Below are 15,011 nucleotides of genomic sequence, written 5' to 3' on the forward strand. Positions count from 1 at the left end.
CGGCAAGGATCACTAGCAACCCTTCTGAAGTAGAGGGGGCTTTGACTGTAGTAAAGGATCGATTCAGTGAAAGGGGATACAACATCAAAGCATTACAGACCATCCAGCATGAAGTAGCAGGCATGTGCAGGGAAGATCTGCTATGTCAAAAAACTAAAAAAGACACTCACATCTTACCATTCGTCACGAAATATAACACAGCCAGTCCGGTAGTGCCCAGGGCCTTACAAGCACTATGGCCCATTATTACAACTGACAAGTCATTACCATCGCTGCATAGGAAGAAACCCATGGTCTGTCACACCAGGGGAAAGAGCATTAAAGATTGGGTTGTGCATTCGGACATCACAGGTTTCGACAAACCGGAACCAACCACGTTCCTCTCCAGATCCTCTGGATGTTACAAATGTCTAGGGTGTGAGACTTGTAAATTTATGAATCCTGGTTCTACTTTCATATCCTGTAGCACAGGAAAAACATATGACATCAGGCATATACTTACCTGCACTAGCACTTTCATAGTGTATTTAATCACCTGCCCCTGTGGGCTGCAATATGTGGGCAAGACCATCCGTAATGCCCGGGATCGTCTTGCACTACATAGATCTGCTGTCAAGATTGCACTAACAGGCAAACCATCAGAACAGCCGGTAGCCCGACATTATGCCGACTGTGGTCATTCTATGAATGATCTGAGATTTCAGATCATCGATCAATGCCCAAAAAAACTGAGGGGTGGAGACAGAGCAGGTGATTTGCTGAGGCTAGAGGCAAGATGGATCTACAAACTGGCAACCATCAAACCCAAAGGACTTAATGACAAAATGCCATGGAATGTATTTTGATATTTAATAATGTCAGTTTTTTAGTCAGAGATTCATAACACCAGGATATAGGCACGATTTCAGTACAAAAAAAACCCCTGTTCACACCAGCGCCCGGGATGCGCCCCTCCGTGTTCTGTCCACATGGGACAGACACTGGACGGGGTGCACTTTAGCCCCAGGTGTGTAACATAAGTTATAGTGCAGAATATGATTTATACTATTTTAAATACAAGCATGTGATTATAATAAATGTGATCTATAATTGAATGCTATAGTTGCTTTAACATATAGATGTATATTCTATGTATCTTCATGCAGTTTTTTTCCGCTGATGACACATTAATTTTCTCACTGGCACACGTTTACTTTTTAGCACGGACCGTGTCCACCGCGCCATGACACCCTGTGAGTTCCCTTGGTCTCCGTGCAGGCTGTTAAGGTACAACAGCAACACGGATAGTCACTATGGGAACCAGGACGCCAAGGGACGCGATGCCGGACCACGTGACCGGAGCTGACGCACCACGTTCTTACGCACACAAGCAGGGAAGGAATAGTAATCCTGTCCCCGGAAGCGTTGCTGCACCTCCCGCTGGCGGGACCTCCTCACTCTCCTCACGTATAAAGGTAACCACTTTGTATTATGTTTTCACTTCTGTTGTTCACCTTGACAAAGGGGTGGTTGCACCCCGAAACGTTGGACCATTTTCTTCACTATGGAATAAACACCTTTTGCCTTATAATTGCTTGCATCATTCCCTGAGTGCCGCTGCATGCTTGGAGACGCTTTGTATATATATATATATATATATATATATATATTTATACTAAATTGTTGAAATGCAGCCTCTCTTGGGCTCGCTCTGCTCGTCATGCTTCAGGCTTGGGCAAGGTTACTTGAGGTAATAGTTTGTGATGGATAGTAAATGAGGCAAAAGTTGTAAAAGCATGAAGAAAAAAAGTGTGTCGACCCTGTCAACATTTTGACCCGGCAACCTTTTGACTGTCACCTTTTTGACCCTGTCGATCTTTTGACCCTCTTGACTTTCGACAATATGGTGTCGACCTAACGACTGTTTATCTTTTAACTGTCTATACTGTATATACATTAGAACCCACGCCACACTACATCACTACACGATATCCCTACACTACATCCCCCTTTATGCCGCACTTCATCACTACACTACAATGCCCTACACGCCACAATACATCCCTACAATACAACCTTCCATACACCACACTACATCACTACACTACATCTCCCTATACGCCGCACTAGATCCCTACACTACAATCTCCTAGATGCCACACTACATCCCTACACCTCAACCCGCTATATACCGCACTACATCCCTATACTACAACCCCCTACACACCGCACTACATCTCTACACTACATCTCCCTACACGCCGCACTACATCCCGACACTACAACCCCTTCTTGCCACACTACATCTCCCTACACGCTGCACTACATCACTGCACTGCACCCCTCTACATGCCGCACTACATCCCCCCTACATGCCACATTATATCACTACACTGCGCCCCCCCAACATGCCGCACTATATCACTACACTGCATACCCCCTACATGCTGCACTATATAACGACACTGCGTCCCCCCTACATGCCACACTATATCACTATCCTGCATGCCCCTACACGCCACACAATATTACTACACTGTGCCCCCCACACGCCGCACTATGTCACAACACTGCGTCCCCCCTACATGCCACACTATATAACTACACTGCATCCCCCTTACACACCACACTACATAACTGCACTACGTCCCTTCTACACAGTGCACTATATCAATACACTGTATCCCCTCTACCCTACACAATGCACTACATAACTGCACTACGTCCCCCCTACATACCACACTACGACCACCTAACACGCTGCACTATATCACTACACTGCGTCCCCCCTACATGCAGTACTATATCACTATCCTGTGTGCTCCTACACACCACACTATTTCACTACACTGTGTCCCCCCTACACACCTCACTATGGGGCATATGTATTAAGCCTGAAGAGGGCATAAAGAAGTGATAAAGCAGTGATAAGTGCAAGGTGATAATGCACCAGCCAATCAGCTCATAACTGTCAATTTACATATTGGAGCCGATTGGCTGGTGCGTTATCACCTTGCATTTATCACTGGTTTATCACTTCCTTATGCCTTCTCCAGGTTAATACATCTGCCCCTCTGTCACAACACTGCGTCCCCCATACATGCCGCACTATATCACTACACTGCATCCCCCATACACAGGGCATTATGGGAGTCATTCTGAGTTGATCGCTAGCTGCATTTGTTTGCAGCGCAGCGATCAGGCTTAAAAACGGCAGTTCTGCGCATGCATATGCAGCGCAATGCACACGCACAACGTACGAGCAAAACGACCGATGTAGTTTTGCACAGGGTCTAGAGATGCATTTCAGTCGCACTGCTTGCTGCAGAGTGATTGGCATGAAGTGGGCGTTTCTGGGTGGCAACTGACCGTTTTCAGGGAGTGTGCGGAAAAACGCAGGCGTGCCAGGAAAAACGCAGGCGTGGCTGGGCGAATGCTGGGCGGGTTTGTGACGTCAAATCCGGAACTGAATAGTCTGAAGTGATCGCAAGCGCTGAGTAGGTTTTGAGCTACTCTAAACCTACACAAAAAATTTTTGTAGCCGCTCTGCGATACAACCGTTCGCACTTCTGCTAAGCTAAAATACACTCCCAGTGGGCAGCGGCATAGCATTTGCACGGCTGCCAAAAACTGCTAGCGAGCGATCAACTCGAAATGACCCCCTATATCACTACACTGCATCCTTTCTATATGCCACACTATATCAGTACACTGCGTCCACCCTACTCTACATCATGCACTACATAACTGCACTGCGTCCCCCCCTACACACCGCACTATATCACTACATTGTGTCCCCCCTACATGCCACACTATATCACTACACTGCATCCCCCCTATATGCCACACTATAGGGTAGATGTATCATATTGGCACATATCGTGCTGGTATCACTCTTCCTGCTTCATCTCTTTACTGAGGGGAAGCGGGAAGCACTGGTGCCAAGATGTATAAAAATCTCAACTGCCGGATAGCGGAAGTGAAAACTCCCCCTCTCTATTGATACCTGTCAGCGCCCACATCACTGTGTCTCTCAACGCAGCCGGCTCACTGGGCATGCATGAGATCTCGCAAGTCTTGCGAAATCTCCTCTACAGCCCAGAGCAAGCACCAGCCACAGCCATGGACAGTGCTGTCCCTGCTGTGAAGATAGGGCATCGACACATGCAGCTGTTGAAATAGATAGCTGCAGGTGTCAGAACCATTCTTACATTGCCCTACATATCGGCATGCTATCTGAAAAACACACTACATATCTGCACTGCACTGCATTCCACACAATATCATTAAAACATGCCAGTGCCTCCCTCCATGAACTTACTATGAGGTGATGTCCTGTATCAAATGGAGCTCCACAGTAGAACACTGGCATAAGGTTAGAGTGGAAGAAGGAGACGGGCTGGTTCTTAGGTCAGGAGACAGCAGGGTAGAAGGGAAGAAGGGGTCAGGCATGGTCCTCTGGCCATTACTTTGAGAGAGCAGGGTAGAGGGGAAGGGGGTGGACCAAGGAGAAGAAAGGGGCAGTCCTATTCACCAGGCTGGTAGAAAGCAGGGTAGAGGGGCAGAAGGGGGCAGGATAAGGGGATGAAGGAGGCATGCCTGGTCCTATGGACAGGAGGGAGAAGTGCAGAGTGGATGAAGGTGGCTGGCTGAGGGGGATGAAGGGGGCTTGACTGACCCTGCAATAGCTGTCCCTTAAGGTGAGGGGTCCCCGTTCTCTCTTCCAAAGTTTCAATCAGATGGCCGTCTCTGGTTACAGGTCCACAGCGACTGGCCGGCGTACTATAATGAGTCACTTGGCTCATTATTAGAACAGCTAATATCACCAGCTATGGGCCCTTTGCACAGCTGGTAGTTCCGCCACTGTCTGGGATACAGTATTACCACTCTGAAGTTTTCATCCAAATCAATTCAATAGAAGGCCCTAGGTCAAAGTTCTGCCCAACTTATTGTTTACATACACCATTGACAAGTAATCTGTTGCCAATAAACTGCAGTTGGAAATTGGCACTCTTTGTGTCACCCTAACACTAGGATGTGAGCTTGTGACAGACGCGGCTTGCTGTGATGTGGACACAGATTTTAAACCGCAAATGCGTTTCGTCATTGTCGACTTCATCAGGGGTGAAGCAATAGTAGTTGGTTTAAAACTTAGATTTTTTTTTATAAAAACACCATATGATAATGGTACGGTCACTGATTCAATACAACTTGATATAGCTTCCAGCTCTTTGTAACAGAATATTAGTATATACAGTAATATGCGATATAGTGGATTTTACACCAGTATAGGTAATCCCAAGTGCAACCAGCTCCAATGTGTTCAGTTTAGCAACCAGCCTGATTATCTGTGGGCTCTAAACTTGACCCTTTATCAACACCCAACACATTCAGGTCTGTGGCCACAAGATAATATCAAAAATATAACAATTATTAAAGAAAAGTACAATTTCACACAATACCAGAGTTATAAACATAATACATATTCGTGAAACATAGCTGTAAAATTTTCCAATCCTGAGGTCAGGAATTTTCCATTCATTGGTGTCTCCTCATCACGGATACTGGCCCTCATTCCGAGCTGATCGCTAGCTGCCGTTGTTCGCCGCGTAGCAATCAGTTAAAAAAACGGCAAAACTGCACATGCACCGCAATGCGCACGTTCCGCGTACGGGTACAAAGAGCATTGTGGTTTTGCACAGGTTCTAGCGACGCTTTCAGTCGCACAGCCTATCGCAAGGAGATTGTCAGGAAGAGGGCGTTTGTGGGCGGCAACTGACCGTTTTCTGGGAGTGTTTGGAAAAACGCAGGCGTGGCCGGGCATTTTCTGGGCGGGTATCTGACGTCATTACCATGTCATTCGTCGCTGCCATCATCGCACAGAATAAGTAACTACAGGGCTGGTCTTGTGCTGCACAAAATGTGTTTGCAGCCGTTCTGCTGAACAGGCGTTCGCACTCCTGCAAAGCGAAAATACACTCCCCCGTGGGTGGCGACTATGCCTTTACACGGCTGCTAAAAGTAGCTAGCGAGTGATCAACTCGGATGAGGGCCATTGGGCCTTATTCAGGTTTGTTAGCAAACCAAAAAAGCAAACTAATGGGCAAAACCATGTTACAATGCAGGTGGAGTAGATGTTCATTACAGACAGAACATGAAGTACATAACAGTGTGTGAAATCTGGCTGAGGCGGGCTCAGTAAACACAGAGCCCAGGAGGTGACCATAATGAGTGTGTAGAGAACGGGACCCTGTAATATAAGTAGGGAGGGAGCAGGCAAAGGCTGTACTAGGTCCTTTATAAAGAGGGCACATAATATGCCTGTCTCTTCCCCACCATCATTCAGACATCACTCCTCTCCCCTCAGCCCCTGTGCTCCTGACACTCTTCCTGTACCCACTTCTGGCAATCTGATATCTACCTGCACCTAGTAGCTTCCCTGCCAGCTCAGCCATCCATATAACTGTTACTATCTGTGTAACATCGGTCACTCCGATATCTCTACCCCTGCAACTACCTGTGTCTGACACTCATCTCTCACTCTCTCTATCATTCCCTTTTCCCTCATTCTCTATTTGTACTCTAAGTAGCTTCTATCACAGTCTCTGAGCTTTCCCATTACACCCTGTGGCCCTGCCACTGCCTTTTTATATTGCCTGATTACTAAGCCCTGTATCCAAATAATGGACACCTCCTATCCACGTGAAGATATCTTTATGACGCACCCTACTAAGCCAGATAATTCTCGCACGGTCATCAATATTGGCGGCGCACCCACAGCTCCCAGGGATCATCTGCTGTGGTCCCTGTGTAACACCCTGTACCTGAACCTCTTCTGTTTCGGATTCATGGCTCTGGTCTACTCTGTTAAGGTGAGAGAGAAGGGGTAAATGTTTGTTATGGTTTATAACCAATGGGAGATTACTGTACAAATATAGAAATCAATACTTAGTAGCTCCTCTTACTGACACGTAGTTACCTTATTCCAGAAACTTTCTTAAGGAGAACAGGTATGGTTAACGGTTAAGTGCCCGGCGGCTGCCATGCCGCCAGTCATATGCAAGATTTCGCCATTCATGTACATACTGAGGTGGTCAAATTTGAAAGCTCTAGCCATTTGGCTCTCAGGCTGAGCATTATTACCTCAGTTACACGGGGACCACAAACCAAATGCAGTCATCATAAATTACAGTATACTGTTGAATAGGATAGAGCAATGATATTGGCTCAATCTGTCATTTAAACACAGTTTAGTTGGCATGTAATGTATGATCAGCTTCAGTGGCTTCAGCAGCTACAATGTGTTTTGCAGGGGAGGAGTGCGGCATACCTGCAATTGTTTAATGTACATTCCTGTTTCCCCCAATGGTTCACATGGTCTTGTGTTGCCTTTCCTCTCTCTTAGAGTCTCTCCTGTGGCCCGTGAATATATAGTTTCATGGTTTCTCTTCTGCTGACAATATCTTCATATATTGTTGATCCTAAACACAGGGTGCTCAACATGCAGCCCTCCAGCTGTTGTGGAACTACACCTTACAGCATAACTGTGGAAGGGCATTCTGGGGTTTGTATTTCTACAACAGCAGGAGGGCCGCATGTTGAGCAAGCATGCCCTAAAATATTCTCCCACTGGCCGTTTCTCCTTCAGTACTATCACTGACCCTAATGCTGCATGCTGATGTATAATATATCATCTCACCTGGGGCGGGATGTACTATGCATCACATCTGCACTTATCAGGTACATACCGGCAGTAATATGACCCGGGAGTTTTCCTGCGCATTCGCAGAATGACGCGCGCAATGAACACTGGAAGGAATTCGACTGGATCCCTCTCAGGAAGAATGCGGCATTCCAGGGTTTGGTACATATGGGAATGAAAATGGCATTTTCAGTGTTTTGCCCACATTTTCAGCTTAATTACATCCCACTCATAGGGGGTCATTCAGACCTGATCGTACGCTAGAGTTTTTTGCAGCGCTGCAATCAGGTCAGAACTACGCATGCATATGCACCGCAATGTGCAGGTGCGTCACACGGGTACAAAGCAGATTGTTGCTGTGCGATGGGTTTTAGAATCCATTCGCACAGCCGATCGCAAGGAGATTGACAGGAAGAAGGCGTTTCTGGGTGGCAACCGACCATTTTCTGGGAGTGGTTGGAAAAATGCAGGCGTGTCCAAGCGTTTGCAAGGCGGGTGTCTGACGGAATTTCCGGGACCGGACAGGCTGAAGTGATCACAGTGGCTGAGTAAGTTCAGACCTACTCAGAAACTGCATAAACTGTTTTTGTACCGCTCGGCTACACATGCAATGGCAGCAACTATTCTAACGCAGGACTGCAAAAAACAGCTAGCGAGCGATCAGGTCTGAATGACCCCCATATTGTCTGCCTTTACCATGTCCAAGCAATGGATGCTCTTTCCAATATATTATTATTATTTTTTTTATCTGCAACCCAATACTACCTGCCCATACAACTTTAGACTATGGGGGTAATTCAGAGATAGAAACAGATCTTGCTTCCCACAGCAAGATCTGTGTTCATCTATTCACATGCAGGGAGACACCCAGCACATGGCATGTTTGTGGCGCCACCTTGCAATGCGTCCGCAATTTAATTGCGGACATATCAATTTAAGACTGGCAAGCGTGATGGCTCCATTTCTTTTCTCAGAGCGGCTGCGTGTGACATCTCACAGCTGCCCCGAAAATGGTCCGGACACGTCTGCATTGTCCGCACTGCGCCCACAAAATCCTGCTTCGACCCCCCCAGATGGCCGTCGCTGTCAGTCACCTTGCAGATGCATCATTCCAGGTTGCGGCCGCAAGGTGAAGGTTCATGCACAACGACCGGTGCCTGTGTGCAGACTCTCTGAATGTGTTCAGGTCTGAATAGACCCCTATGTTTGGCAAGACTTTGTTTTATTTCTGTCATTATTATATTCATAGTTAGGCCACGTACACAATAGGAAATTAAAAACCATGGTCACTGGCAGGGCCAGGCTAACACGTCACTAGGACCAGTAAATGACACGATCTAGCCCCGACCCCTGAATAAAGAGCCACGATTATTGGCATTTTCTCCACATCATGCCCGCTTCTCTAAGGAAGCGGGCAAGATGCAAGAGATCCAGCCGCTTGGGGTGAGGGGGATTACTTGAAAAAATCAGGAGTCCAAACTCAAATCTAAACTGCAGTGTAAAAATGAAGCTACATGCAGAAGCAACCAGTATTCATCCTGCATGCAAAAAAAAAAATAATAATACAGGTTGAGTCTCCCTTATCCAAAATGCTTGGGACCAGAGGTATTTTGGATATCGGATTTTCCGTATTTTGGAATAATTGCATACCATAATGAGATGTCAACTCATGATGATAGGACCTAAATCTAAGCACAGAATACATTTATGTTTAATATACACCTTATACACACAGCCTGAAGGTCATTTTAGCCAATATTTTTTATAACTTTGGGCATTAAACAAAGTGTGTGTATATTCACACAATTCATTTATGTTTCATATACACCTTATACACACAGCCTGGGGGTCATTTAATACAATATTTTTAATAACTTTGTGTATTAAACAAAGTTTGTGTACATTGAGCCATCAAAAAACAAAAGTTTCACTATCTCACTCTCACTCCAAAAAGTCTGTATTTCGGAATATTCCGTATTTCGGATATTTGGATATGGGATACTCAACCTGTATATGATTAATACCTTTTGCATTGCAACATGGTTTGATAAGGTGCACAGTTACTTGCTCTCTCCAGCCTTACTACCAGCTGTCAGGCCCATAGTCTGAGCCTTTTCTATCTCTACTGAAACAACAGAACATGAAATGTGAGGGATATATTCCTGTAAAAGTACTGAAATTCCACTAAAATATAACACCCTTTAATTAAAGTTGTGGTTATCTTCTGCTTTGTGGTAATATGCCATTGGAAGCTAGCAATCTCCTATTCTCAGCTGTGGGGGAATACATTGTACTTTGGCCATCTGATGAATCATCCAGCAGAGCACAGCTGCATCCCCTGTTGTTATACCTGTCACTCAGTGCAGAGATAGATATATATATATATATATATATATATATATATATATCTTCACAACTTCACATCACTTATACCTCTTTCACACCAAACTTATAACCTGGGTTATTGGTCCTGGCGTTGTGTGAGAGGGTTGTTGGTTTATGTACTGTCGATCTGTTAATTGTCAATGTGTTTGCTGTCGATCACCGGTGTGTCTATTTTATATTCTGTCGACCTTTATATTTGTCGATGTATGTAATGTTGATCTGCTAATTTTCAATGCGTTGGTTGTTGATCAGTGGTGTGTCTAGGTTGTATTATGTCGATCAGTTGTCGTCAATCATAGTGTTGTCGATCTTTTGTTGTTGTTGATCTAAGTGTTGTCGATCATATGTTGTTGATCTTTATATTGTCGATCATTTAGTGCTCGATAAGCCATCCAGATACCGGATTGTGTTACCCAGGAATTTTCATGATTACAATTATTACCTTTTATTTATAAAGAGCCATAATAGTACTCAGTGCTGTATATTGATGGTGATACATGCAAAAACCATGTAATGACAGAAGGTATACATGTGATTGTGTAGTCTTTCAATCATAGAGTAGGGGGTGATACTGCTTTACATAATATTGGGAGAGAGAGAAAGAACGAGTGTGAAATGATAGATAGATAGATAGATAGATAGATAGATAGATAGATAGATAGATAGATAGATAGATATGAGATTGATACATCTGATGAAGACAGATAGTGTAGCTTTGTATTTCTATAGCTGGATAGGTATAATTAAAATGTTTTACTTAAAAACGATTCTGTTTAATTAAAAAATATTCCATAATTTGTTATAAAAGTTTTGAGCTTTGCAAGGATTGTAAAAATATAAATGCAGCCTAGTATTTTATAAAATGCAAAAGTAAAACGTACATATTTTCACCTCTGATTACAGGAGGGCACATGTAATAGGGTCCGAGTTCGCCGGAGGTACGGGATGCCAGCCGATCTCTGACGTTTATGTAGAGGGACAATTATTTACAAGGCATGTTTTGGCAAAACCATGCCTTGTAAATGATTTCCCCTTTATAAAAATATCCGAGATTGGCTGGCATCCCGTACCTCCGGCGAACTCAGACCCTATTACATATGCCGCAGGGTGTCAGATCTAAATTTGACCCAATAAGTTTAACAACTAGAAGTTGATGACATATTTTCTATTCTATCTTCTCATAGGCACGAGATCAGAAGGTTCAGGGGGATGAGCTGGCCGCTCGGCGATTCGGTCAGAAGGCACGCTGCTACAACATCCTGGCCACAGTGTGGAATGTTACTTTGCCCGCTTTGGTGCTGGCTCTGGTGATCACAGGCATTGTGCACCTGTCACAGGTGGTAAACGCTTCTCTTGACCTCTTCAATCTCCGAAGCTACATAGGTAGTACCGATGACGACAATAAGTAAACCGAAACCATTTTGTGGTGACACAAGGTGAACAGCAAGATGATATTGTGCTTTGACCAAATAATGTAACGAAATGGACAAAACAGACAACTTATTTCACAGCACTGCTTGACCAAACAGCCACCATTAACAGTCTGAGCAAATGGCTGAGTCTAACTGCAACAATACAGGACTTCTGCAAATGAGCCACTCCATTCCAGCAGGAGTTACATCTGAGAACATCACTTACTAGACAGTCATTTGAATAAATGCGTTACTCCCATTACATGGAGAGAGTGACACAGACAGTTGCCAAGACTGAATTCCACCTACTTACAGATTTTGTGACCCAGTTTGGGGACCATCAGTGTGGGACGGGCATTATCTACTCAGAAAAAGTCTTAAAACCTGTTAACAGAAAAAATTATCAATATTATATGAAAATACCGTACAATAAAGGCTTTATAAGGAATTGTTTATGTTTAACACGTATCAAGATACTATGGTCTGTGGGTGATGTATATACTTATGACATCACAAGAATTGCAGAGTTACAACTTTCACTAATCTATATCACCACAATTACAGTAGTCCAATTGCACATACATGAAACTAAAGCACAGAAACAGGTGAAGGAACCGTATACACAGATGTGAGTGTGTAAGAAACTACCAAGGTAGGATGGCGCTGACAAGTGTTGTGGATCCTCAAGCTGCTGAATGGGAGGGCTAGTTAGACCCTTAGTAGAAACAGAAAAGGTGAAAACAATTCAGTGCTAGTAACTAGTTAGATATATATAATAAGAAATTTATTAAGAACATAAACCATCAATTTCATGCACATTAGCATATAATTACTGTTGCAACAGATAAAAATTAATAAAAATACCACGATTAAAAATAGGGCAAAAATCAACACTGCTAAGTCTTGAGAAAAATTCTTGATGTGCTGGGTATATTGCAAGAAGCCTTATCCTAGGGAAATTTTTGTACGGTGTTACCAGTTCACTGTAATGAGTCCTCCAAGGTTAGCACTCCTTAGAAATGGAGATCCTCTCACTTGTTTAGCTGTCCCATGCTGGTACTGATAAGGGAATTGAACCGTAGCAAGGTACTGATGTTGTTGCCTTCCCAGAAATTGTCCCATAGGGATCACCGTTCCCAGTGGTTGGATTACAGGCGAATCTTGCAGTTTGAAGGTCCCAGTCTTATCCCCAACGCGTTTCACTGCTGGCGCATCGTTGCTGCGGTTACGTTAAACTGCCCTTCTATTAGCACATAGTTTTGACAGGGTTTATTAACACCAGGTGTTTTTTCTGCATTCCCCCCCCCCCCCGCCCAAAAAAAAAAGCATCTTGTATGCATTGATATGTACATAAGACGCACAAGCAGACTGCAGATTAAAATTATGCGCGGCATGCCTATATTCTGTGTGCGACTGCAGCTGTATCTGCATACGAAATGCTACGTTATAGTATTCTCCGATGTTAGAGTTGCATAGGTACTGCCGGCTCACTCCCACCAGGCACTCACGGTGCATTGTGTAGTGAGGCTGCATGTATGAGGACACATCTGCACATAACAGTTACTAAAGAAGACAAGTATGGAGCACGCTCCTCAGGAGGAACGTCTCACATAAGAAGATATAACATGAAATCACTGCTTACTTTGGGAAGCCTACATTGTTAGGTGTTACAAAAACTATTTTGTTCAAATTATGTCTGGTTTTCTAATAAAACAAAGATTCTGTATTTCATCATATCTGGGGGTAAATTTACTAAGATGGGAGTTCTATTTAAGATGGGATGTTGCCCATAGCAACCATTCAGATTCTACTTCTCATTTATCTAACACCTTCTAGAAGATAATACCTGGAATCTGATTGGTTGCTATAGGTAACATCCCATCTTAAATAGAACTCTCATCTTAGTAAATTTACCCCCTGGTCTTTGGGACATTAATTTACATTATACTTACTTTGGGGAAGATGTAACATTAAGCCTTGGAGAGAGATAAAGTGGAGAAGTTGCCCAAAGAAAACAATCAGTGGCGCACACAAGGGAGGGTTCCAAGTACCTGGAACCCCTCCCGATGAGCCAAATGTTATATCTTTGATAGAGAGACAACTGTGGGGGTCATTCCGAGTTGATCGCTCGCTAGCAGTTTTTAAACGCTATGCCGCCACCCACTGGGAGTGTATTTTAGCTTAGCAGAAGTGCAAACGTTTTTATCTCAGAGTGCGTGCAAATAAATTTTGTGTAGTTTCAGAGTAGCTCAAAACCTACTCAGCGCTTGCGATCACTTCAGACTATTCAATTCCGGATTTGACGTCACACACCCACCCAGCGTTCGCCCAGCCACGCCTGCGTTTTCCCTGGCACGCCTGCGTTTTTCCGAACACTCCCTGAAAACGGTGAGTTGCCATCCAGAAACGCCCACTTCATGTCAATCACTCTGCGGCAACCAGTGCGACTGAAATGCATCCCTAGACCCTGTGCAAAACTGCATCGTTCGTTGTGCCCGTACGTCGCGCGTGCGCATTGCGCCGCATACGCATGCGCAGAAGTGCCGTTTTTAAGCCTGATCGCTGCACTGTGAACAAATGCAGCTAGCGATCAACTTGGAATGACCACCCGTGTCTCCATCTCAGCAAAAGCTAGCGCAGAGCTGCTGCAGCAATAGAGAGCTGTGTATCCCTCTGCATAGAGAATGTCAGGAAGGTGGTACTCATGCTCAGCAACAGCAACTCCCTCCAGTGACACCACCCGGCTCTCAGCTCTTGGTGGTATGTATAAAATATATGTAAGTTTGAAGTTTGTGTGTAAGTATGTATGTACAGTATTTGTAGGTATGTATGTACAGTATTTGTAGGTATGTATGTATTGGTGTGTGTGTGTGTGTGTGTGTGTGTGTGTGTGTGTGTGTGTGTGTGTGTGTGTGTGTGTAGTGTATGTGCATGTATGTGTTTGTTTGTGTATGTATGTATGAATGTATGTGCTTTGTAAGTATGTGTGTATGTGTGTGTATATATGCTGCTGATGATGCTACTTCTGCCTTGATTGTTTATTGTCTGGCGTGTACCTTGAGAAAGGTCCCGGTTGAGGACCGAAACGTTGGTGAGCCCTCTGTATATATTTATACTTCTTTGTGACATGAAGTTATTTGGAACCCAACTTCTGAATAAATGACTGAATTTTTGACATCATATCACGCAAGTCTGGAGAGTGCTATCTTTTTCCACTGGTATGTGGAGAAAAACTGTATTATATATATAAGTGTGTATATATATCACAAAAGGAGCGGCACTTAACAGAATTCTTTTTTTAAGGAGCAGACAATTCCAAAGGTTATCTGTTCAGCAGCGTTTTGGTTCATTCAACCATGGTCAGGCATAAAGTGTGACACAAACAACATGTCTTATATAACACCACCTACATAATTACATAGATGCCCAGGAAATCCAAGTCCTGCTGACGTCACTAATTAATACCATAACCATGAACACCATAGTACCTTAACCCTCCACAGCGGCTAAATCCACTTACTGGAACTTTTCTA

General features: G+C 44.2%; 1 protein-coding gene across 1 annotated transcript; it reads left to right on the top strand.

The window, feature by feature from the left end:
* The first annotated feature begins 6,323 nt into the window (after positions 1–6,323).
* Positions 6,324–11,926, top strand: LOC134969973 (interferon-induced transmembrane protein 5-like). Its single transcript, XM_063946109.1, has 2 exons — positions 6,324–6,851; positions 11,251–11,926. The coding sequence occupies exons 1-2, from the start codon at positions 6,663–6,665 to the stop codon at positions 11,473–11,475; spliced, it is 414 nt and encodes a 137-aa protein (XP_063802179.1). The 5' UTR covers positions 6,324–6,662; the 3' UTR covers positions 11,476–11,926.
* Positions 11,927–15,011: the final 3,085 nt, after the last annotated feature.

This window comes from Pseudophryne corroboree, chromosome 11, assembly GCF_028390025.1.
Source record: "Pseudophryne corroboree isolate aPseCor3 chromosome 11, aPseCor3.hap2, whole genome shotgun sequence".
Lineage (NCBI taxonomy): Eukaryota > Metazoa > Chordata > Amphibia > Anura > Myobatrachidae > Pseudophryne > Pseudophryne corroboree.